This window comes from Melopsittacus undulatus, chromosome 2 (genome assembly GCF_012275295.1).
Source record: "Melopsittacus undulatus isolate bMelUnd1 chromosome 2, bMelUnd1.mat.Z, whole genome shotgun sequence".
Classification (NCBI taxonomy): domain Eukaryota; kingdom Metazoa; phylum Chordata; class Aves; order Psittaciformes; family Psittaculidae; genus Melopsittacus; species Melopsittacus undulatus.
Window position 1 is genome coordinate 28,949,751 of NC_047528.1, and position 26,063 is coordinate 28,975,813.

The 26,063-nt window shown below is 44.7% G+C and overlaps 1 protein-coding gene and 1 pseudogene across 1 annotated transcript in view; one reads left to right on the plus strand and one right to left on the minus strand.

Moving 5' to 3' along the window:
- Positions 1-1,311: 1,311 nt before the first annotated feature.
- Positions 1,312-23,596, plus strand: LOC106023437 (uncharacterized; annotated as a pseudogene).
- COG3 (component of oligomeric golgi complex 3) overlaps positions 22,980-26,063 on the minus strand; it is a 31,997-nt gene continuing 28,913 nt past the window's right edge. The window contains exon 23 of the mRNA XM_034059976.1: positions 22,980-25,149. Coding sequence (XP_033915867.1) covers positions 25,120-25,149 — 30 coding nt within the window. The 3' untranslated portion in view covers positions 22,980-25,119. The remainder of the gene's footprint in view (positions 25,150-26,063) is intronic.

A 26,063-nucleotide genomic window follows, 5' to 3' on the forward strand; every position in this document is an offset into this window, starting at 1 on the left:
TCACCTTGTCAGCATCTTCACCATGGATGATGCTGTGCTGCTCCTGCTTGGTTTTTGGCTACTCAGAAATTGTAGCACTGGGGAAGCCCATCCAAGGAGTGAGAAGCATGTCCCATGGAGTAGTCCCCTGCTCATCTGTGGTGCTCACCTGTGTGTATGTCCGTGGGCTCCGACAGCTGGCAGACACCACTCTGACTGTGTGGGCAGAGACAACTGAATAGTCTAGAGGTGATCCATGGGTGCCCCAAAGCTGGCAACCAGGGTTTTGGGCCTCTTGCATCGGTAAAACACCTGTGAAGAGCTGTCTCTGTTTGCAGTCAGAGCAGAGGAGCATCATGCCCAATGGGAATTGGCAGGGAGAGGCACATAGGGGAAGAGGAGGTTGTGAAGCTCTAGTTCCGCCAAACTAACCTTATTATTTTTCCCTCCTTTTTCTTTTGACATTAAACAGGCTGAGTGGATGAAGGGAAGATACAGGCACAATTAACTAGATATTGCAAACAGGAGGGCGAGCTGCTTTTTATGGCTAGTTTATGTTTCAGACACACCACTATACAGAATAATGCAATAACAGAAAACATGTGGTATTTACCCTGGGTTTATTCACTGCAAGTCCTTTGAGAGCTCATTTTGTTTGTCTTTATTTAATTGGCACAGTCAGATGGCCACCAGCAGGTCCAATTAGGCAGATTCAATAGATACCACTGTATATTTTTATTTTTTTTCTTCATCAGCATGTAGCATAAAATGTCCAAAATAATTTGTCTGAGTACTAGTAATGAATATAAAGTGCTTGTTCCAGCTTGCACACAGTAAGTTTCAGCTGTACAGCATTTTATAGCCAAAGTAAACTGGGTTAATAATGAAATCACTGATGCAATCTTCAGACAGCCTTAGTGGAAAAGAGGGACTATTGTGTGTTATGATGCAAAGTATTTGGCTGCTCAACTTTGGGCCTATCTGAACACAGACAGGCATTATGCTGTCCTTTGTTGCTATCTTAAGCTTTGGCATTTAAGTGTTAGGTGGAACCTATTTAAGAAAATCTCACCAATGGGACTTGGGTATGCCTTTGATACCAGGTATTTGTTTAAGTGCTTTGTTGAACTGAAGCCTAGTAGATCCTCTTGAAAAGAAAGTGATTTTCAATCTAATAAGGTTATCTTAGTGTGAACATTTTAACTACATCAATCAATATGCCCGTCAGGAGTAAATGACTAATGGGATTTCTCCTTTCTTTCTTTGTTACCAGAATGACGAATTGACTTTGCCTGTTGCTGAAGATTCTCATCTCCTTAATGCATTGCAGATATGTTTAATGCACGCAAGCTGTCATGGTCTGGCAGTAACCAGTACCAGCCAAAAATATTTCCCCATGGGACTGGGTCATCAGATTCCAGCTCTGCTCTCACAGTGAAAAATATGAAAAGGCTGGAAATGGAGTACACTGCTTCTGAAGAGGCCTTCACTAAAGAGAATACAAGATTATATTAAGCAGACTAATCTCGCTTGCTTGAACAAAGAGTCAGCTAGGAAAACCAGCACGGAGGTTGTCTGGGATGGAGAGTCTGAAGGAGCCTCCTCGTCTTTCTCTGCAGAGCAAAGTGAAGAAGGCTGCTGGAAGACCTCTGAAGATTTTTCAAGGAAAAATAAGCTGCTGGCAGGTATTTTTCAGCAATCTGTTAGAGGGAAGGAGAGACAATCAGATGTCTGTCCTTGATCTTTTCTACACATTTCTGTTTGCATATGGTTACATACGAGTGCCATGCCCGGGCACCTAAAATAGTGATGGATTTTGAGGAAAAACATGTGTTTGTCCTTCCCTGCCTGCCAGCGAGTGCTGCAGTTGTGTGGGCAGCTGGGCTGGTTTCTACCATGTTTAGGGCAAAAATAGTGAGTTTCAAGGAGCACCAGACCTGGATTCCAACCATGGAGAGAGCTCAGCACAAATGCAAGGTGCTAGTCTAGAAAAAAAATGGGATTTTTACCAGTAATTTAAACAGAAGCAGAGTGAAGCCAGGACAGAGTGTAAACATAAAACCCCACCCCCTCCATTTTGGGCAGTACTTCTGACTTTCCGAGGTGTTCAGAGTGCAAAGGTTTAGTTTTGTCTGGATCAGAGTTGCTCTCATCATGTAAATGAGAGCAAATTAATATTAGACTATTATCTCTCTTATTAAATATCTGAAGCTATTGAGATAGTGAATATCTCAACCTGCTTTTAACAATATTTTACAGCTCAGTAAGTAGTACAGGAGGCAGATAGGAGGGACAAAAATGTAGTCAATCGATGGAGAGGAAAACCCTCTAAATCATGGTGTGAGGGAATGACTTTTTTAAGGGTGGTAAGAACTTGTCCTATTTTATCTCTGGCTGCCTGTGGTGACACAACCCATCTCCTCTGTTTGCAAGCCAGGATGTGATCTGTGGCTGTATGGAGGACAGGGTCACAGCCATCCCCCCGAGTGGGTGAGGAAGGGACAAGTGGACCCATCAAAAGCCACTAGAAAGGGATCACACAGCAGTCATAGGGAACAGTAGCTGCTTCCTTCTGTAGGGAGAGTCTGTCTTTCTACAACAGAGATTGGATTTCAAACCGGATCCCAAGAGGGACAACTTGTCCCTCACCTAAGTATAAGTCAGGCTTCCAGAGGAAAGACTGGACTTTTTCCCTATTTCTTCTTTGATCATGCTGTGAGCATGTGTTCTACCTGATACAGGAGAGCCCCTAGAACAGCCCACCTTGGCACAGCCAGAAATGCACAGCCAGCATGAAAGAGCCAGGCTAACCCCTGAAGTAAAGAGTTACCTGTTTCCTAGAGAATTCATGCATTGGCCCTCCTTGGGGCTGGCCATCAGAAGTGTTTTCTGCTCACTTGTGCATTTTTCTCAATGCAAATTTGCCAGCTCCAAAGAATAAGGAAAATCTGCTCTTTTGCACATGTAAGGTTTATTTTTAAGAGCTTTCCACTTGGAAATCAAGTATTCTTAGCAGGCATGCACGTGAGCTGCATCCTTGAGGACAAATATGCCCCAGCAAGAGGCTGAGCATCAAGTGACTGGAAGCAAATGCATGCAGAAACCTGTCTCAGCGTTATCCCAGACAGCTTGTTTGATTTCCACATTGCAATTTAAAATTCAGATGAAACATGAAGTTTCTCTCAGCCTGTTTTAGTAGAGGGCTAGTATTTAGACACAAGTAGATTTGCCAAGGAAAATCAAATATGGGAATGCCTCTTTAGGGGCCTAGAGTAAACAGTTAATATATCTTCAAGAATTTGTACACTACAATGATTCGTGGGCCTTCTCTGGCCTTTTGCAATCTCTTTTCATGGTGTTTTGTCTTTCATAAGAGTGGCTCATGCAATCTGAGCAGTAACCTCCAGTTCAATGCTTTCACTGGCTCCCTGCTCCCTGTCACAGCCATGCCTCTCCTTTTTTCTGTGTCTCCTACTCATCTACATTTTCTTTCCCCTCATCTCCTCTGCAACCCTACTGCCTCCCCAAATGTCTCCATGTCCACCCTCTTTCCCTAGGCCTCTGCATGCCCACAGATGCCTTTCCCACCACCTTCTGTATATGCCTGCCTTAAATCTCTCCCTGTGTCCTCTCTGATCTCTTGGAAATAACGCCTCTTGGGATGCAGGCACTGAGGTAGGCTGCATAAGTGCGTTATCTGACAGAGCATTTCAGCTGAGCTGATATGTGCAATTAACCCAGGAGGTGGGGGCTGTGACAGCCCCCAGGTCTGCTGTGCTCTGCATGCAGAGGCAAACATGCAGCCTGTGGCTACTGAATTAATGCAAACCTGAAGGAGAAGGGCTCTGCTCTGACAGCAAACCACTCAGGGCACTTCAACTGCCTGTATGAGGTGTTCAGGCAAAAATTATCAGTGTCCTCCCTGTTCTTGTAGCATCATGACCTTCCCACAGACGGGCAGCCTCAGTTCGCTACCCTCCATTGCCCCTGTGCAGCTGCACCAGCATGAGCAGAGAAGGTGAAACACCCATGGGTATATGGCCTTCCACAGAGCCAGTAAAGGCAGGAGACCCAAGCTGCTTACAGATGAAACCTGAATGGAATGGCAAAGTAAATTAGCTTGTAACTCTTGTCTCTCCCTCTGCAAAGCCTGCCTCGGTCTCCAGCAACTTTTTTACAGCTCTTTGTTTGGGAGCTTTTTCTTTGCTTGCACGCAATTTATTATACCATTAAAACCGACGGGGAAAAATGTTCCTCGTTAAGGTGGGAAGGCTTTATCTGAAATACAAAATAATGAAATGGCAAGAATTCTCGGGGCAAGGGAAAAATCCTGCTGTTCTGCACAAAAAGTTGATCTTTCTTATTATTATTTTTTAAAGAAAGCTTTTTCCTTTGCTCCAGCATCAGCTGCAGATCTCCCGTCAGCAGAGCCCACTGGCTTTAAGCCGAAGGAATCCAAGTAAGGAGAGTAATTGGTAACATTTTTCTATATCATTCAGTCACGTTAGGCTGTATTTATGCCATATGTGGGCGAGCAGCAGGAACACCTAACAACTGGAGATTTACAGTATGCCTGGGACATCCACAGCCTGTCAGCTGCCACTGTGCCCTTGCTATTAATAAACTGGAAGCAATGTCTATCTAAGCTGTTGTCTTTGGGACACTCAACATTTTCTGTATTGAAAGGGATGCTGTTGGCCTCTGCAGAGGGAATTTTTATTGTTTTCTGTTGCTGTCAGACAGATAAATCCCATGCAGCATCTTTCGAAGCGGCTGCAATGAATGATTTTACTCTGCAGGCTGCTGTTCCATCTGTAGGGTAAAGGGGGGTCTGATTCCCCGGTCACAGTAAATCAGTGTAATACCCCCTTTCACACTACCAATGCTGCTGCAGCAATGTGGATTTACATGGTCCAGGGACAGGACCTGTTAAACAATATCTGGTCTTCCTTACAGAAAGAAGGGGAGAAAAGAAATTTGAACAGACACACTTGCTCAAGAGATGAATAAAGGCCAAGTTCTTCTGCAGAGGCACTACTTTGAGTGGCACTCGGCTCATAGATAACATTCCAAATATGAATATTTGAAGGATGTTTTGGCTTTTTTCCATAAAGATGTTACCACATGTAACATGCTTGGCACTAAGGGAAATGGATATATGCAGCTGCTTCAGAGAAGGCTGTTGTGTTGCTACATGAACATGCAGAAAGGTTTTTCTTCATTATAGGGTTATAAATTCATAACTTGCAGCCTGAAATAGTGCAGGCTTTATTTCTTCACCAAATTATTAAAGTGTTATGGTTTGAGGTAAAACCTCTGGTGTGATATCAAGGGGAATCAGCCTTATTGTTTCCAGGCTAACAGAAAATCACTACATAAATGCAAGAAAAACAAGAATTTCCAACCCATCTGAGAGGTTTGTTCGTTCCCTCGAGATGCAGAGCTGCTGCAGTGGGAACTGGAGGAGACCCAAGAGCCCAGCTCCTCACAGAGCTGTCCCTCAGGGACCAGCCATGATTTGGGGTGCAGCCATCTGCCCATGCATCGCTGGGGCTACAGCCGGGCCCCTCATGGTCAGGAAAGTTGCTTGATCTGAGCACATCCTGTCCTTGAGCAAACACCAGCTTGACCTGTGGAGCAACCTGTCACCCATCAACAGGGGCATCCATGACTTTGGGTTCGCTACCTGTCCCAGTTAACCTGTACATGGGCCTTTACTAGGCTCTGCTGCTCACATGTAAGGTGATGATGATGGTGTTTCACTGCCTCAGCAGAGCTGGGAGAGCAAGCATGTGATGGAAGCACCAGCGCATCACTGTTTCCCCTACTCCTCAAAAGTTTCCATCCATGGGCCCATTAATCTGTGTGTGCTGTGTCCAGAATCCTTCATAATTCATAGGTAACTAATAAAAAAGCAGTGATGTGTAAAGGCCTTGTTGAATTAATAATGCAAATAAATTAAAAAACAAAATCAAAAGCCCTTTACTCCCTCCCTTGAACCAGATCAAGTCAGGCTCCAACCACAGTTTGTTCAAAATCTTTGTTTTATCATTATTATTTCTTAATATCTCAGGGCAATCAAACATTTCTCCCTGCATTACACAGATAGAAGCAGCTGGACACCTTGATTGCTCCATGATGTAGGTCCATTGTCCTGTGAAAGGGGTGTGGGGGAAGAGATTTTCTCAACCCATACTGTTTGCTCCATCTATCAAAGCCCCAAGGAAGCTAAGACCCTTGTGCCCAACCAGTCTGTCAGTGTCTCATAGGGACCTTTCACTGAACAGTCCTGCAGGATTGGAGGACAGTTTGACTGACTTGTTCAGGGAAATGTACCAACAGCATCAGTGATAGTGACTGCCTGTAAAAACAAGCTTCAAGTGTTACACAACCAGACTATAATCACTAACAACAGCTGGCATGAGTTAGTTATTTAGCATAAGATGAAGTTCTTTTCTTATCTAACAAGTGTCTCTATGAGAAGAAGACAAGTTCAACCCATCAACTGATCCCAGAAGTTACACTGCAGTCTTCTCTGCTTTCCCTTTCCTAATTCCACATATTTATACAATTTGATTCAGGTTAGTAGCTCCCCATAACCCTCCCATCGTGTACAGAGTGGTCAGTTAGTTTGCATAAGGTCACATCATTTCCATCAAAAGGACACCCTAATCATGTTTTGCCAACACGTGAAGCCGTATGTTGACAATGTCCATGTGCTGTACAAGGCTTCAAGAACAGTCTTTCCTGATTAGAGATTCATTATCTCTGTTTCTTAATCTTCCTATACAGGGACAAAGCCTCCTCTCCCACTGTCAGTTCTTTGTCAGTGGTTGTTCACCCTGACCTTGGAGGCCCTTGTGTCTGTCCAGGCTTCTCCATAGTAACACAGGTTTGAACTTTTTACGTCTATGCCTATGGAGCTTGAGTGGCTCTGGGCATACACACTTTGTTTCTGATGGGTGTAAAATCCTCTCACTTTGCTTTTACAAATACAGATCTAGTTTATTTATTTGACAGCTGCTGTGTGGTTTATCAGTAAGTACATGGTGCCTTCAAGTTCCTGCTCCTGCAGGGTGTGTAATAGGGCCTGGCCAAGGGGCCTTCCATCTGCTCCACCCTCCATTCAGTTTCTCTTAGCACATGCCAAGATTGCAGGGTTGCCTGGAGAGATATCACTGTGTAGATTCCATGCGTGTCAGCTGCATCCCATCCTGGAAGTAACAGCTTCATTTTGTACTAAGGTTTCCTCAGTGTTACCTTTGGGGGGGCTGGGAGGAGGTGGTCTCTCCCCCATTTCCCACGGTTCAGAATGATTTCATACCTTGACAGACACCTTCAGGTGAAATGAGAGGGTGGCAGGGGGTATGGAAATCCCCATTTGCTGCTGGATGTGATGTAGTAAAGAAGGGGTGCCCCAGCAGACTGTGTAGGGTGTAGAATTATTCGGTATCACCCAGCGGAGTGGGGATCACCTAATGTCATTTGCAGAGGACAATAAGTTCATTTAAAGCAGCCCTGTCCAACATCTCAAGTACTCAGAACTCTAAGTTTCTGTTTAAAAATAAATGGCTTTTTGGCATCAATTTAATTAAAAAAAAAGGAGAATACAAAGTAAGCTTTTTCATTCAGTTAACTCAGTTGGAGCACTTTTGATAAGGATAAATGCCTTTTGCTACCAATATCCTGAGTTCTGTTCCTCTCCTATTAAGCAAGGTACCCTCCTGGTAAGCCAAGGCAATGCTGAGCACCTTGGCTGGTATCCCAGCAGCTGACAAGCATCAAAAGCCCCCACAACACCAGCCTGCTCTGTGAAAGAGCAGGGATGTGCTGATTTTGTAGTGAGCTGCCCCTCCAAGTCAGACTTGTTCTCCATCACCACCCTAAGCATCGACACTGAAGCTGAGGGGTGACACCTGCTGAGGTGGGACAATGCCCTGAGGCGCTCAGCTTCTCCAGCCCGTGCTGTGTCAGTGTGAGTTGTCTTGGTCAAGAGAGATGGTTGCAACCCAGAACAGAGACATATTCCAGTTTTCAGCTTCTTGATTTTAATAGGTCACTTTGGGATAATGGATCCCCCTCTTCTTGCCTGAAAATGGGGAATGAACTTCACTGGAAGCTCACACATGTTTTGATGGGGCTGTCACTGCAGTCTGCCAGCAGTGTGTAAAAGCCATTCCTCCCCTCCCTGCCTCCTGCAGTCCTGAGGTTGTCCCTCCAGGATGCCACCATCAAGACCGGCCTCTGCAACCATCCAAGGTCACTTTTCAAGGCCAGCATCTCCTTTTAGGCTAGCACAACTCCTCCATCTCCAGCCATATGGGTGCAAAAGGACATCTGACGGCCTTCTGGATCATTCACATATGTGATTCAAATCAATCACATTGATTTCCATGGACACATTAGATACTTAGCTGTTTTAGGAGATCCCGGCCTAAGGGTTTCTCTGTGAGAGAAGCACAATGTTGTCACTAGGCTCTCTCAGCTCATGAGGGTTTATGAAATGCTTAGCTAGCAAAATAAAAAGCATTAACTTCTTGGCTACAGCTTTCTGCCAAAAGATAGTCAGAGCGTGCTTCAATGCAGATGTCTCAGGGAAAAAATGTGCAGTGCATTAGAGAGCTGTGACTCATAGAATAATTATCCTCGTTTCTCATAGTTTATTAATAATTTAAACCCAATCTTGGTGTTATTGATCTATCATTGAATCGGAGATTTATTTCAGATCTACAGTCACTGAAGCAGTAAATTTAATCCCCCTTCCCCTCCCACCCTTCCATCCACTAAACTCACTTTATAACTAAAACATGATGTTTAGGCTGTTTCAGTAACAGGAGAGGAGGAGGAGAAGAGCTCAGAGGCTGTGTGTGGCAGGAGCAGCCTTAAGCCCACAGAAGATCAGGATAAGTGGCATTAAGGTTCTGGTTTTAATACACCTTTTTTGACCAAACCATCCTTTGTACATGGTCTGAGGAATTGCCGAAAGGACCAAATGCCACTTGCTGGCACGTGCATCACAACTAGATCCTAAATCAGTTTTGCCTGTTTTCATCTGAGTTTGCTTGCCCGTTTAAGTCAGTGCCCAGTTAGCCATCAGTTTTACACACATCCCAGTTGTGGATTCCCGTCCTACTCTTTGTCCTCTGGAAACACAGATATGAGCTCACTGAGGTAAAAGTGCCTGCACCATGTAGGCTGTTGGAAGGCACACAAGCTATTGGGCCCAGTCCTAATCTTCTTAAACTGGTGAAAACCTGAAGCAGCTGCTGGGGTGTCTGAGGAGTACTATGAGTGTAAAATCAATTTAAGTGCATGGAGGATCAAGCTTAGAAAACTATAATGTGAAGACTTCTACAGCAGTGCTCACTTGGCTGTATCATGTGTCTGATGCATTCACTAATATAAGCAGCAAAACCTGGTCTTTTAAAGGAAGCTAGGAATAGAAAAAAGCATCCTCTATGGCTGTAATGTGCCCAGAAGGGTGATTTTTGTAGGCAAATGAAATATGTTTTTATTAGACCAATCACAGTATACCGTTGGGGTAGAAAATGTGTTCTTGACCACACCAGCTCTTTCTCAGGTGTGAAAGAAAGCAATAAATGTGCCCAAATGCTCACTTGTTCTTTTCCATCTATATTAATGAATGCAATTAAAGATATTACCATCCCCTGCCAGCCCATCCTTGATGCTGTCCTTAGATCCTGCAGCTGGAATCACAGCAAGTGAAGATTCTTGGCCACAATCTGGTCTCCTGCAGCTATGGAAATGTGCAACAGAGCCAAGCTGTCATAGCCTTGTTCTAAACAACAGAACTCAGTGTAACCAGGCAGAGGGGATGTGTTGGTCAGGTTAACTGCTGCATGTACCCCCAAGGTGTGTGCTCTTAGCACATCTGACGTTTCTTGACCAAGCGGGAGACATCCCTAGAGGTGAACAGTGGGAAAACAAAGCATGACAAATTCAGTGTAGTTTGTAACTATGCTTTCCAGGGGTATAATTCTTAATTAAATAGTTATGGAGCAGAGGTTTCCTTGGTTGGAGTTGGGGGGAGTTTTGGTGTTTGGTTTAGATTAGCTAAACCTGGAATAAGACCAGGGAAATGCTGCTATTTCATTGGACAAGGATGATGCCGGCAGTAACATACCAGGGTGCAGGTGCTGGCTGTTGTGGGGTTGCTGGGAGAGGAGCAAAGACAGGGAAATTCATGGCTGGAAATGCGGCTGGGCAGCTGGATCCCTGTGATACTGGGTTCCCTTGTGATGAGACCATTGTCACTGACAGGTGTTCTTGCAAAGCCCAGCCTGGTGGGTCGTGGGGTGTCAGTGACTCCAGGAGGCAAGAAAAATGTGTAGCTTGGTAAAAAAGCAGTTGGAAAAGGGAATGAAAGAAGGAAAATCAGGAATCTGAGAAAGAGGGCAAGAAATATTATATTAGAGAAGGAAAAAATGCCAATAGCTGTGGGGACATGAACAAAAAGCTAAGGAGGACAGAAAGGAGAGGAAAACAAGAATAGGGAGCAGGAAAGAAGCAGAGCATGAAAGGCAGTGGAAAAGTGGACAGGTAAGGCATCGAAAGGGGAGGTGGATATAAATTAGAAGCAGAACTTAAAGGAGAAGAAATTTAATGAAATTTCAAAATGAAAGCTGCAAAGCAAAGAGGAGCTGACTCCAGAGAGCAGAGTGGAGATAGGCTCAGCAAAGCAACACTCCTGGCTGCCACCAAAAGTTTGATGACAGGATAGTGCAGACAAGGTAAATGCTCTTTTATTCTGTCTGGATATCTACAGTCCTCAGAGGAATCAGGCTGTGGACGAAAGATGTGGGACGTGAAGCACTTCTTTTCTTTTTGGGATAAAAAGGGTAGAGGGCAGACAGAAGAGGATTTTGCTTTTACTGGTTTTTTTCTTTTTTTTTTCCCTTTTTTTTATCTTTTTATTTTCACAAGCTTTGACACACATGTGTAGGTAGAAAATGGCTGCCATGCTTCATGGTGAGGTCTGCTTTGTCATTTTCCAGAATAGATACCAGGCCAAAGGACGGGCACCTCTGCAGAGCTGCTACCTGTGCTACCTTCTTTTGCCCAACCCAAATGAGGTCTTCCATCACTGGGGCTGTACCAGCCTGAAACCTGCGGGAGAATTCCTGGAAATCCAGCTCTATGCCTCCTCCTGCAGCCCATCCCTCCATCCCTACTTTTGCTTGTCAGGCATTTGTATAAATAGGATTAACATCTGCAGTTGCACTTATCTGGGTTGCAAATTACACAGACTATCAAGCCTTGTGCTTCAGGGTATCCACTGATTACCGTCAGAGGTGCAAAAATGAGTTTTTCCGATAACAGAATATTGCATGATTGACTGGGGACATTATGGGTCAGACTGGATTAGCCTCTGCCATCAGTGTCAGTTGTATGTCATTACAGCATTAAAGCACCAGGCATGGGTGAGCTGCTTCCATCCAGGCAGCACTGGAGGTGGCTGTGTCTGGAGTGGTAGGGTTGGTTGTCAAAACCAGCACTGATTTCTGTAGCTGCTTATACGGTGTGCCTCCAGCAAGCCACACTCCCTGCTTCTGCTTGCCTGTATCCTGGGCTGCATGCCTTCAGCTGGTCAGAGAAGCCTGCATTCTTCATCTGACTCTGGCAGGATCAAGAGGTACCAGAGGATCTGGGACACCCTATAACAGGAGGCTGGAGGGTATCTAACTGGAAGGTCTGATGCCCCTATTTTTACTGTGCTTCCACTGGTCCACAAGGGGGGTGGAGGTCCCCATTAGCTCTCTATTATATATGAACAGCTTTGCCAACCTCCAGCTTTCAGGCCATCTCATTTCCTTCATCTTAGCAGTGTCTTATTTGAATGGAAGAGCTAGAATTGACAGAAAATCTAAAATAAGAAACATAATTAGCTGCAAAACTTTAATTCCCCTTTCTAAGCCATTTCTAAATGTGTTAGTGCTTATTTATTGAACCTGGCTTGACATTTAGACAGTTCCTTTTTACGCTAATAGGGTTGATTACCAGGTTGAATCCTACTGCATTGAGGAAATGGCTGCTCAGTATTCAGAACTGCCAGCCTCCCTCTGCACAGAAATAACCACCTTTCTTCAAAAGAAATATGTATTATTCAGCACAAATAGATTACAACAAGGCCATTGCAGGAGTGAGCAGCCTGCACCAGTGATGCTGCATGCATGAGGTATGTGGCCATGTGGTAGCAAGGGTCAGCCTTTATGCGGCTAAAAGCTCCCTCCAGGGACAGTGGGACAGGGCCAATCCATGTGCTGGGAACTGGGCTAGGGTTTTCTCTGCCTCACCCCCTTTGCTGGGTGAGAGGGGCAGCCACAACAGGAGAGGAAGAGGGAGAGAGAAAAGGAGAGGAACAGGAAGAGGGAGAGGAAGAGGGAAAGAAAGAGGGAAAGGAAGAGGGAAGGGAGAGGAAAAAGAAGAGGAAGAGGAAGACATCTGATTTCCCCAGATTGCAGCCAAGATCCTGCCCTTGCCTTTTTCGGTTCACACTCTACATTCAAGACTCTGATCTTCCTCCCTGTCCTGCAGAGCCAAAGGTAGAAGGGACTCCTTCCTAATGGAAAACTAGGGGAAATAAAAGTGGGTGAGGATTTTTTTTCTCATAACAGTCACCATGAGAGTGTTGCTTCAGTGTGTGTAATGGAGCCCTTTTGCTCCCTCTCCTGAAGATCAAATTACCAGCCTAATGTCTGATTGTCCTCCTGTTTCATTACTCCTTCAGGGCTGCTGCAAAATAGCACAGGAGTCAATAAGAACAGAATTTGTCCTTACAATTACTTTAAATTAGGCTTTATAGGTGAAAATTGTTGGTTTTCAGAAAATAAGCCTCACCTCCACATTACTGAGTGTGCAACATTGACATGAGTCTGCTTTAAGAATGCAGCAGCCTCCAGAAATAGGGCAGGATCCCAAATGCAGTGAGTGACAAGCTGACCCAGCTCAACAGGCTTTGCCAATGACTAGTCAAGTTCAAGGGGATTACCCTGATCTGGGAAGCAGAGATACTTGAGCTCAGGAATTTCCTCCAGGTGTGATTACCTTATAATAGCCACTATCCTTCATCCTCATTTCTAGCTGGAAAGAAGGTACAAATCAAGGCTCCCAGTTTCTGTCTGTCAGCTGGTAAACAGCCAAGGCATGACTTCTAAGGCAACTTTGGAGAAGTACATGGGGACACAAATGGTCTGTCATTAAGGTGATGTTCCAGCCAGAAGAAGCACTTATATATTTTGTCAGCAGACCGTCCAAGTGTTTGTTTTTAATTTACTGGGTGAACACTTGAGTGAATGACTCAGATTTGGACCAACCATTCAAGACACTGCTGAGCATTTTCCTTTTTTCATTCTCCCATTGTTCATAATTATGCATTCTCTTGCAATGATGCTTTGGAACAATAAAACCCAAATGATCCAGGCCAGGCTGGGGGAAGGCTGACTGCCATAAAACATCCTTGTTCTGAGACAGAGCCACCACCAGGGCAAAGGTAGCCAGCACTCAGGTGGGTTGCTTCTTTCCCTCAGTCACTAAGGTCTGCTTCAGGGATCCCACCAACAGCCACAAGGGTCATATCTTTGTCTTCCACAGGAAGTGTATCCCACGAGAAGAAATCCATGCTCCGAAATGGCTGGCCTACAGAGGATTTTGCTTTGGGAGCTAAAGGAAAAGGGGATGCACCTGCCTGCACTTGTTGGTGAAGAGTTTTTAATCTAAGAATTGTGCCTGGTGTGTTGAGGCTGGAAAGTCACCAAGTAGCTCTGTCTCTGTGACGCAGGGGCTGTTTTAGAAACGGTGGCAGGCAGCAGCACCAAACACCTCGGGCTACATTTAAGCTGCTTTGCCTCAGTGGGTGATACAGCCTGGTGTGCAATGCAGGACATAGGGATGATGGCCACAGATTGCACCTGGCCCAGCATCCCAACGCGGACAAGAGCCAGTAGATGCTCAGGAAGAAGTACAAAAATAGAACAAAGATGTGTTTATACTTCCTAGACTACTCCCCATTCCCCAATGTCTGTGACTCAGGAACCTCCTGGACTGTAGACATCATCTCTGCATTTAATAGTCCTGAATGGATATTTCTTCCACAGATTAGTTTACACCCTATTGAACCAACACAAACTTTACACATCCGCTGTTCCCTGTCTCAAGGAGTGCCACAGCTAAAGCCCTCCTCTGTTTATTCTGAAGTTGTCATTTGATGGCTTCCTTTGATGATCACTCTCTTCCTTTGAAGAGCACTGAATAATGTGAACAGCTGTTCCGCAGTCATGCCACTCTTCCCATCACGAAACTCGGTCATATTTTTCCTTCAGTCATTTTTGCTTCCAAGATAAGAAGTCTTAATCTATTCAGTTGTTCCCTGAATGGAGGCCCTTTTATGCCTTTGATCATCTTCAATTGCCTTCTTCTGTAACTTTTCTATTTCTTCTGTATCATATTTGAGATTGGTGAATCTGGACTGCACAATAGCATTCAAGAGATGGGATTTATACAGCAACATAATGATTTCCTCTGTTTTGCTCTCTCTTCCTTTCCTAATAATTTCAAGCTTTCTGTTTGCTTTTTTGATTGCTACTCAGTGTTGAACTGACATTTGCATAGAGCTATCTATTATAACCTGAAGATTTCACTCCCGAGTGGAAATAGCCAGCTCAGAGCCCATTATTTTGCACGTAAAGCTAAGATTGTCTTTCCCCATGCGCATCACTTTACATTTATCTACATCAGATTTCATCTGTGATTCCATTACTGTGTTATTCAGTGCCACAAGGGTCTTTCTGCAGCTCCTCACAGCCAGTCCTTTGCCTCAGCCAGCCTGAATATCATCAGCAAGCTTCTCCTCTCTGTGCTCTGCTATTCTTGGATTATTTATTAATATTTGGAAGCATGGGACAATGTTTAGGCTAATTTAGCATCTTTCCCTCTCAAATTTGAAGTGCCAGGTGCCAAGCAGAAGGAAGAAACACAGCTTCCCTAGCTCTTGGGGTGTCACTGGAGATCAGTTGGCTTTTCTGTGAATGGATGGCATTGTGCCTAACCAGCATGTTTACCTTTCCCCTTGCACAAATAGACTTCTGGAATGTGTGTCTGGCCCCTCCACCAGACTGTACAGGACCAGTGAGAGATGGACAAGGTTATGGTGGCTCTCCTGCTGAAGCTGGGCCCAGGCACAAAGAGGTACACAGAAGTCCTGGGACCCCAGGAGAGGAGGTGGAGGGGAAACAATGGATGGCAAACCTTTCTGTGAGCAAATCTCTGCACACAAAGTTGTGAGATGTCACTTTGAATGCTTAGCAGCTAATTGGCAATTCTTCCTTGCAAAAACTCTGTCAAGCTTGCCCAAGAGAGTTTAAGGCTGGAATTGGATGAGAAGCCTCTGTCCATGGGAGGAGAGCAGGAAGATGATGGATTGGCAACTGCGCTCTGCCTGGGTGAGGTGAGACCAGCTGGTCGGTTAGTAAGAGAAACCAGAAGTTTCCAATGACAAGCACAATTTCAGTGGTGGTTTCTTCCCATGGAGTAGTACCTTGAAGTGCCCAGCAGGGATCAGTACAACGAGGGGCACCCCTTCCTGCTGGGGCATCCTTGTTTGCGGTAAGAGCTTGAAGAGCTGTCGCTGCTCTTTCTAGCCAAAAGCAGTCGGGCTGAGCATCACTCCAGCACCAGAGGTGAGCATGAAATTAATTCACCTAGGCAAAAATCAGGAGAGAAGGTGATCTGCTTCTATTGGAGGGTTCCTCACCCCTGCCCAGTGGTGCACCTTGGAGCAGCAGGGTGGCACAGAGCATGTTTCCCTCTCCTCCCCAGAACCGGTGATCTCTTGTTGCAGCTTTAGAGCCAGGCAGAGCAGGATTTGCAGCTCTCTGATGAGGCACCTTTCAGAACAGCCACGTGGCTTCCAGAAAAATGTGCTGCAGAGGCGGTTTGATGTTCCTGCAGCTGTAAGGGGAGAAAAAAGGTAATGTCTCTTCTCTGGTAACGGAGCAAAAATTGCTCCGAAGGGCAGAGGCTCTCCCCTTTAAGAGACTGGAGCTTGACTGTGAGAGAACCAGGATCTGTTTGATGGGAAAAGAAGTGATCAGGTGTCAGTGACTGAAGCACAAAGCCTCTTGAGCCGCAGGAAGACTTGTGGCTCCTGGAAAAATATGTGCATTCATGCAAAACAAAATAACTAACTCCACTAGTTTCACAGATCCACAGCACAAGCCAGAAATTCACGAGAAGCCAGATCCGCTAATACTGCAGCCATCAACCCCCTCCTCTCAGTGGGCAAGTTGCTCAACCACAAAGGCAGGAGTCTCTATTTCCATCTCATTTAAAGCCATTCCCTCCCCCCCTGTCCCATCACTACATGCCCTTGTAAAAAGTCCCTCTCCATATTTCTTTTAGACCCCTTTTAGTCACTGGACGCTGCTGTAAGATCTCCACACAGCCTTCTCTTCTCCAGGCTGAAGAACCCAAACTCTCTCAGCCTTTCTTCACAGGAGAGATGCTCCAGCCCCCTGAGCATCTTTGTGGCCTCCTCTGGATTCACTCCAACAGGTCCAGGTTCATTCTGTGTGGGGTCCCCAGAGCTGGAAGCAGCACTGCTGGGGGTCTTCTGAGAGCAGAGTGGGAGAATCCCTTCCCTTGACCTGCTGGTGATGCAGCCCAGGATATGGCTGGTTTCTGGCTGCAAGAGCATGCTGTCAACTCATGTTGAGCTTCTAATCCACCAACACCCTCAAATCCTTCTCCTCAGGGCTGCTCTCAATCCAATCTCTGCCCAGCCTGTATTTGTACTTGGGATTGTCCAATCAGGGAGGAGAAAAGCTAATCATGAATGTTTCCACCACAAATACTTTGCAAACACAGGTTATTTTCTCTTTCCAAAATGCAAACTTGCTCATTTCCCTTGAAGTTTCTTTATATCAGGATTGCCTTAAAAACTGAGCGTATCTTGTTTTTCATGCAATTTCTCAAAAGTTTCCCTTTTTAAGGGAGCTGCTTCTTAAAAATTGTTTAAAAATTTTAAAGTTTTAGGGATGTTAAAAAGGCCTCAAGCCTTTTTTTGCTCTTTTTTCCACTTCCTCACTGCTTCACAGGATGTTAAAAGAAGGCCAAATTAAAAAGTTTTTCCCATTTTATTGTGAAAAACTATAATGTTCCATCGAGCTCTTAAGAAGGAGCCATAAACATGTCAACAGCATTTATTTGGGAGCACGGATATTTAAATACAACCTACACCACCCAACATGATATATATACATACTATGAAGGAGTTCCAGTGTTACACTAAATGCAGTGGGCTTGGTTGCCTTTATGCGAACAGTTTAGACTTAAGCCCAAATGAGTTTTCACAAGCTTAATGATGCTGATGCTGCATTTCCTTTGCCCTTGAGGAGACCACCCGGACAGAAGGCTCTGCAGAACGCACCTTTTGCAGTGCCCCTGAAAAGCGAGTCACAACAGCGGTGGGTCTGAGGGAACAGCCCCAGGAAAATGGGACCCTACCTGTACCCCGGGGGGATGCCTGTAACATGAAGCTTCTTCCTGGCAGGAAAGGAGAGCAATCATCCCATGGGAGCAGCAGAGAGGGATGTGGCAGAAGGAGCTGGAGGGTGAGGAGGACCCTGGTGCACTGAGATGTCCCATATCAGCTCCACGGCTCCTGATGGGAACTGTGCCCCTCAGCTCTTTTGCTGCAGGAGATATAAAAAAGCATTTGATGTTGTCACACAAGAGCTGATGAGTGAAGGTGAAGGGGGCGAAGAGCTGGACATCACTTCCCATTCAAACTCATCCCAAGCCAAGCTGAGATACAGCATCAAGGAGAAACTGTTGGGATGGTAATTAGCTGAAGGAGACCAGTCCCAGGCTCTTCTGGGAGGAGAACAGCCCCATCACCAGGCCTCTTCACTCTTGCCCCAGAGGATTTCTCTGGTGGGAGCTTACTTGTGGCACTGCACTGCTGCCCGTGTGCGCCAACAAGCATTGAGACATCCTCATGTCAGTCCTATCATGATACCACTGGCAAGGAAGATCCATCATCTGCTCCCAGCAGAACATGGTGAGCAGGCAGCAGCACTGAATGGGGCCAGAGTAAAATGTTAGAGAGGAGGATTCAGTGGTGCCAAGGCAATACTCGCCTGAGAACCCCTACACGGCTCATTTTCACTGTAGAATTCTTAAAAGGCACTGAATAGGTTGATGAGGAGCAGCTAGAGCTGAGGGCTCAGCAGCCACCAGCTGCTTCACCTCTGCAAGTTTGGCAGTGGACCTGATTTGAGCCTTTTGAGCAGGGTCTGTGCTCTGGCCCTGCAGGGGTCAGCAGCATACATGGCATGCAGTGATTGGTCCCACCAGCCATGCAAGCTGAGTGTTAACCTGAGAGACCAGGGTGGCAGTCCGGGGCACAACACACAGGTGGGGTGAAGCAGGGCACCCAGCCACACAGCAGAGACTGTGTGGGGATGGATGGGACCCCCTGCAGCACACTCCTCTCTGCCCTCCCTTGCCTCTCCTCTCCCTTCCCAAACCAAACAGCACTGCAGTTCCTGCAGATGTGCAAGAAAATGACCTGTGATTTAGCACACAATCAGAGGTTTTGTTGGCTTTTTTATTTTCTACATAGAAGCCTGTTATACTGCTCTCCCCTCCTGAAATACAGGGGTAGCAAATCCTCCTGCCTGAGACCGTCTGTCTTTTGAGCCTCATAAAAAGCCTGAAAAATGAAAGCAGGAAGTAAATTGTTGGTTTGTTGCTTTTTCGTTCCCCTCCATCCCTCACAAACAGGAGGTAATTCCCAGCTATTCCGTAGAGCAGGAATGTGCATCTTCAGGATATAAATCAGTGCTGCAGCTATGCCTGGGGTCAGCCACCTCCTGTGTATGAAATGCCTCCACAGGGGAGCTGCTGTGGTCAAGCCCCTCAAGTTCCCATGACAGACAAAACCTTTGTGCAAGTGACAGTTTGCTGCTGCTCCTAATGATGGTGCTAAACGGGAACAGCAAGGTCTCCCTGCTTTTCCCCTCTCCTAGATTCTCTCCACTCTTCCCAGGGAAGCAGGCAGTAATGCTCCTTGTTCCTATTAGAAAGCATTAAACCCATCTCCTTCGTAATGCTGGGAGCTAAGCCCTTAGCAAAGAAATGTTTCTGTTTCACTTGTCAGTGTGTTGCAGGATAAATTACTCGTGTGTCTGATGGAAAGAGGGCCCTTGGCAAATTATATCATCAGAGAGCAGCTAATAATCTAACATAAGAAGAGCTGAGCCTTGTACATGAGATGCAAAAACACAGAAGAGTTTTCCTCAGTTTTTTAAAAGGATTTAAGTAAGAAGTAAGAAAACAAACAAAAAAGAACCCCAAGGTTAGGTGGAAAGTGCAGATTGTGATGTTTTGGCGATGCTCTGGGGCTGGTTACTACTGTGAGGAGAGAAAAGCCTGGGGCAGACTATCCCTGTCCCCTGTGTCCAGGCAGGCAGTCCCATGGAACTACTCCCACACTCCTATCTGGCTCCCATCACCTTACTTTTGCTTCTGCAGCACTGCCATTCTCCTGATCCCATAAGATGCCATTATACTGATGGACATTTTTTTTCTCCTGTTCCCAGGACTCCCTAACCCCAGTCTCCAAAGTTTCCCTCCAGAAAACCAGTATTTGGGGGAATCAGTAAATCCCATCTTGGTTTTACAAATCTTCCCTGTGCTGAGAGCAATTAATGGACATCTTATATGCTTAACTGACCGTTACAAGTCATTTTAAATAGCTTTTGCAATAAAGCTTCCATCAGACTCCTGCAATCCCACCATTCGCCTGCAGTCGTGTTGACCTTTCATCCATCACACAGCAACCAGGTTTTTACAGCCTGGCCCCGGGGTGATCCCTAGAAGTACTCAACCATCACAGACCTCACGGTAGGTCTCTCCTGACTCCACCGGACCACACACTTGCCATCGGTGTTAGCCATGTACTGGCTGATGCTTTGCCACTGAGCTGGGGGAAGCTGTTATGGCCTTTCCCAGCACTTGTAAATTAAGGGCAATGCTAAGTGACCGCTCTGATATGTACAAAGTACAATAGCTTTGATGAGAGGAAAAGAGAAATTCTGTGAGTAGGTCATCTGTCCCGCATAGAAACCAGTTCAGGCTTGTCCACATCCATTGCTGTAGCACATCAGAGCTGCAATGTTAGATCTTACCCTTGTTTTCCTGCTGTTTTTTATGAGCTGCAGCATGTGCTGATGCTGTGAGAGCCTGAGCCACTCTCACAGCCCAGTGAGAATCAACTTCTTCATGCCTAGGCAGGAAATGTTTGATGTAACACACTCCATGAATGATAAAACTCCCTGTGTGCCATGGCTGGGGAGTGCTCCAGCACCCAGAGCTGCCTGCCCAGGCAGTCATGAGATGGGGAGCACTGATTTGGATTTGTATGCCATAAACACAGGCTGTTTTCCACCAAACACTGCATTTCTTTCTTCTTTGTAGTTTGTCGACATGATTTCCTGTACCCAGCACCACACACACACACACAAGGACCTGTTTTTAACATAAGGTTGCCAGAACAAAAGAAATTACCATGACAAGGGACTTCCAGAAGATGTAGACTTGCAATAGGAAGAGGGGGACTCACACAAACACGCCCCAGAGCCCATGAAGATTTTCTCTGCCCTTTGGGGACTCATTTTTCCCCCAGGGGCCAGCCAATTTCTGTAGTGTGCTTTTACTGTAGGCCAAAAACTATTACCAAAAACCTCTTCCTGACCTGATAAATGAGGTCCTAGCAGTGTCTCCTTGATGTCAAAAATGTTTGGTCCAACTGCATACAAACCTGGCATTTGGGACTAGGAAGTTGTTGACTATGGATCCATACAGCTTTGTGTTTGCCAGGGCTGCCCTGGAGCCCTGGCACTGGGATCTTCCAGGTAGAAGCCAGCCAGAAATGCTGGAAGTGGCATAACTTCAGCCATTATGCTCACAGCCCTCCTTTCCAGGCCCCCACCATGAAACCTAATGGCCACATCACCATTAAAATCCTGGCTCAGGATCAAATTGACTTACTGTTCACCAGCCGAAGCAATCACATTCATTTCATCAAGGGGCTCCAGCTCAAAGTGGAGAGCAGCAGCAGCAAGGAAACCACCCAGTGGAGATAAGCTTGGGGCTGCTGCATGGGGCTGGTCACAGGCTTTCAGGTAGAAAAATCACCGTTTCATTCAAAAGCAAATTTCCTGCCTGTGTGAATCTTAATGAAATTCCCTTCCAGGAAAGCATTTAGATAAGATTGAAATGCTGTCGCCAAAGGGTAAGAACAGCAAGTCTCACAAATTCATTTTGAAACACTATTTCTTTTCAAAACATTTATATTAAATGTCAATACACACACAAAGCTTCTGATTTTATCTAAACAACATTTGACTTAACATGAAACAAGCATCGAGAGAGAGGAATGCCAAAAAACTTTGGTGTTCATTGCAGCTCAGGTTTCCCACCCTTCCCTGGAGGTGGAAATGCTGTTCTGGCCACCCAGTTCAACTGTCTCAGCCTAATGCTGTGCATCCCTGTCCTTCACTGGATGCAGACACAACTGGTCAGCTCTGAAACGCAGGTCGCACATTATACCAGGAGCTCATGCTTGGTTTGAGGCTGTAGCCTCAGAGTGAAGGACTCAAGCTGTCTATCCTGATGCAGGCACAAACCAAATGTTGACAACCCTCATAGCAATAGCCTCCCTGTGGCCACAGGTGCACTCCTAATGAAGACATCTGGGGCAGCTATTCAGAAAGGTGGCAACAATCCAAGGTCAGTATGCAGAAGCATAAAGCACTAGGCACCTGCTCATCCACCCCCAAAATTCAGACTTCTTCTCAAGACCCACTGCTGCTCCTCATAGACTTCTGCCTTTCACTTTGCAGGGACTCTCTTTGTAGTTGAAAGATCCAGACACAAGTCACCAACTTAGGTGAATGGAAAGCAAAGTGAAGCTCTTCAGTATAAAAAGATTCAGCTCAGGAGCCTGCTGTCCAAAATACAGTGTTGTAATACTTTTGGCAACCCCTCTCTTAGTGATATCACTTCCTTGTGTTTCAGTATCTTCTATCTGTGGGAAATACTGAAATTAAATTATTAAGACCTGCAGGAAGCAGTTACATCAGCAGTTCAGAACAACTTTTCCTTCACCAAGGTGGTAACAGTCACTTTGTGATGAAAATAAAGCTAATTTCAAGCTCACAATGCCTATCTTCCTGCACATCAAGTCCTTGTAACACTAAGCTCATCTCATTTGAAGGCACTTGATGGATGGCAGTGGGGTTATACACTGAACCTGCAGTACTTTGAAGGAGATGGTTTCCTTCCCACAGCTGATGAACTGGACTTAGGGAACTACTTCTACCAAGTGTGACCAATGAGCCTGCTTTGGCTCTCACCCAGAGATTCCCGGGCTGGTGGAGATTGACAATGAACAGCACCTAGCACAGCAAAAGCTATGTTGGGGCATCACTGTTGTACAAAAAGAAGTGTGAATGCCTGGCCAGCTGCTTTGGCATTTACTTCATTTATGAGATATGTAATACAAAGGGCCAAACCTTTTCAGGAGGCACCAAGCAGGCCATCAATGGTCACTCATTGCTGCCCTGTACGGTTCAGAGAGAAGCCAAATTCCACAAGAATGAGTTACTTCCTTTGTTCACTCAAATGATGTTGTCAAAGCCAGAGGGTGAAGGGAAGCTTCACACTGACACTACAGAGGACAAACCACAAGCTTCTGGATGATGTGCTTCTACAAGGGCCAGAGGTACAGCATGTGGTAATGAGAAACTATAGATGGAAGAGTCTGTGTGTAACCAGGTAACACAAGCAGAGCTATCTAATACTTGTGCCTTCTGCCACCAGCTCCCAAGTTTTCTCTAAGTAAAAGCCAAGCCTTATCTTAAAATATGCTCTTGTATTACAGTTTCTTCCCCCTCAAAAAATTGCAAGAGACAGCTTAGTCATACAAGATCATTTATCAGTAAAGAAAATACAAATTTACTTTTATTATAACCATAAAGAGGCGTTACTTTAACAATTAGCTGTACATTCAGCACTCAGGTATACATCTGTGCCAAAAAAAGTCAATTCTCTTACTGCTAAAAAAAGAACACCTTTCCTCAGCAATGCACTGCCTGTGATTACAGGATGTTTATTGTCTCTGTATTACGGTTATCTTGACAGACAAGCCTCAGGATACAGAATATAGCTTTACTCTTGGACCAAAATAGGAGGCAGCATTTTTATTTAAAAAAAATTAAAAACAGCAAGTTTCTAGTCAGATAATATAAAGCATCTTAAATTAATCTTTTGAAATTATTTACACTATTTGTAAACGTAAATATCCGAAACTGTACATGTTTAAACAAATGTTCATTTAGCAAACAGGCTGTATAAACTGATTACTCTTCTAATCTTTCAACCAGCTGTCCTAGAGCTGTCTGGGTATTCTGAAAGAGAAAAAGACCCCAAGCACAAGAGTGACTACTGCAATGAGTTACCCTTCATGTCCTACCTGTACAATGCGTGTATTAAATCAGTCATAACTCTGTACAGTGACCATGCAGTCCTTCTGTAAAACTTTATAAAAAACAAATATACATATATTACAATGCACTGGACATTATTTTACAGCCTGTATTTCTACAGGTAAAAAAGACAAGTTATCTTCCTTGTTAGTTTCTTTAGTTAATATTTAAGGAGTCATGTAAGGTTCTATCAGTACCATTTATGTACCTCACAGCACCACTGCTGCAACACTTCTCATGATAGGTTTAAATCCCACATTAGTGTCCAGCCGTGTGATTTATAACAGGAACATAATCAAATCAAAACACCACCGATGTGCATGGAAATTTCAACATACTTAAAATTACAGAAGAGGTTTTATAAATAAGTTAAAAGTCTTCCATGTAAGTCACCATATTTTTCTTTTGCAGTGCAGCACAATGAAGACTTACACACCCAGACACCCAAAAGCTGCTTGAAGTGTTTCATTCCATTAATGGCCAAGTGTTCAGCATTCAGCTTTCCCCAATAACAACCAACTGATGCACACTGAAAAGCGTGCATTGTTTACCAGTTACCAAGTCCTTACCCTCTGTTCACAATGCTGATTTGACACGCTTGCACATTCAATTTCTGTCATCCCCAAACCCTCTTATTAGCACTTCCTCCAGCACACAAAGGCTGTAGAAGTTCCAGTCCCAGTTCCCACTTTAAACTATGTGACACCACCACTTGATCTTGGGTAAGGAAAAAGCCCACAGCTCTAACCTAAGTACCTGAGAACCAACATGTTAAGCTTTGCTGTAAAGCATCTGAAAACATGCAGCTCCCTCAGAACTAACAGAAGTTATGTTGCACAGCTTTTCATTGCAAATCCCAAGGATCTAAGATTCCTTCCATGATGAAGGTTAGAGTATGAAACTTCAGGTCAGACCTCACAGCTCCCAACCAGTATAAGAAAAAGAGCATATCCAGTGTTTCAAGAAATGCTTCACATGCAGGAAATAAGTTTTCCCAACTAAGAACCTGTGAATTATGTTCAAGCATGTGGTGGATTACGAGGATTTTCGTGGGAGTTAAAAAAAATCACAGCATGCTTGCTTAAGTCAAATTGTCATACCAATGTGCTTATATCCAAGCCTTGCAAATACCTATTACTGCTCCCATTTGATTCTCTGCACTTTATTTCCAGTGTCTTTGAAAGCGCAACTTTTCACTGCATATGTCAGATTATTAAAGGAAAAACAGGAAAGGCTTTTACATTTAAAAAAAAAAAAACAGGACTTCAACTTTGAAAACATCTGGATAAGGCAGTAACTAAGCTTTCATATGAGAGACCAGCAAAGGGGGTCTGGTTTTGTTTTCTCTCCCCAATGTCTCAAGCCAATGAATAGGAAAACCTTTAACAAATCAATAAAACTGTTTTGTTTTGTTGTTTTTTTTCCCCTAAAACAGGGTTAAGCAGCCTGGATAGTGTTGATGCAGACTGAACTGCACAGTGGGATCCTTTGTTTACTTCAAGCAAATGTCTTTGCATTCCCTTCACTGGCTGGCATTCAGCTGAAGCTTTTTTCAAGCAGCCCCACTGTTGGGCTACTTGGACATCGATAAGAGTAAGTTCACCTGAAAGACAAAAGGAAAGCCTGTATTAGACACAGCAGCTAAGTCTCAGGATTGATGTTTTATGTTTTAACCTTTAAACAGGATTCCTAGGAAGCACACAGAGACTTGGACATATCAGGAGAAGACAGCTACAAAACAACTGGCCAAAACTGCCAGTCAAATGCCTGCTCAGAGGCTTTTTAAAACACAGTTGTTGACCACGCTGACTAGCTATTTCAGCAGTCACAACTTAATGAGTCAAAGTTTCAAAGATTACTTCATGCCTTGTCAAGTGATTCTAAAAAATATGCACCCCAGCAATGTAGTCTAATCCATAAACCAGACTTTCTGCTTAAATATTGGCATCCTGGCATAATCACAACTCTATTCACATTCCCCGGACAACTAAGGTCACAACAAGATTTTTTAAAACCTACCTGGCTTCTGTCAGAGCATCCTGCTACAGAGATTTCTTAACCCCAATCATCTCCGGGACTAAAGAGCTTATCATGTAGGGTTACATTTCCATAAACATCTGCACATTTTCCCAATGTAATTTACTTCAAATAAACCCTTGAAATTCTTCCTCATGCTTCCCAAATGTAAAAGTTGCCGCTTTTTGTATCTGTCAAAAGCCAGGCTGCCTTCACACCCACAGGCTGTTTTAAAGCCTATTCACTAGCTTTCCTATCTCTCCAAAAAGACAATGCCCAGAAATGGCAAGACTCGTTGTACAACTCAATCCCCAGCAACATCAATCACCACCTTCAGTTTAAAACCTCAATTGGATATTCATTAAAATAACCCAAACAAAACCTTTTAGTTGAAAGCCTAGAGTTAAGATAAAGCTCTGTGTTTAATCATCCAGGATTAAGGGGAACAATAAATAAAGATTCTGAGCACGGAAAATACTAAAAATGATAAAATAAATGTTT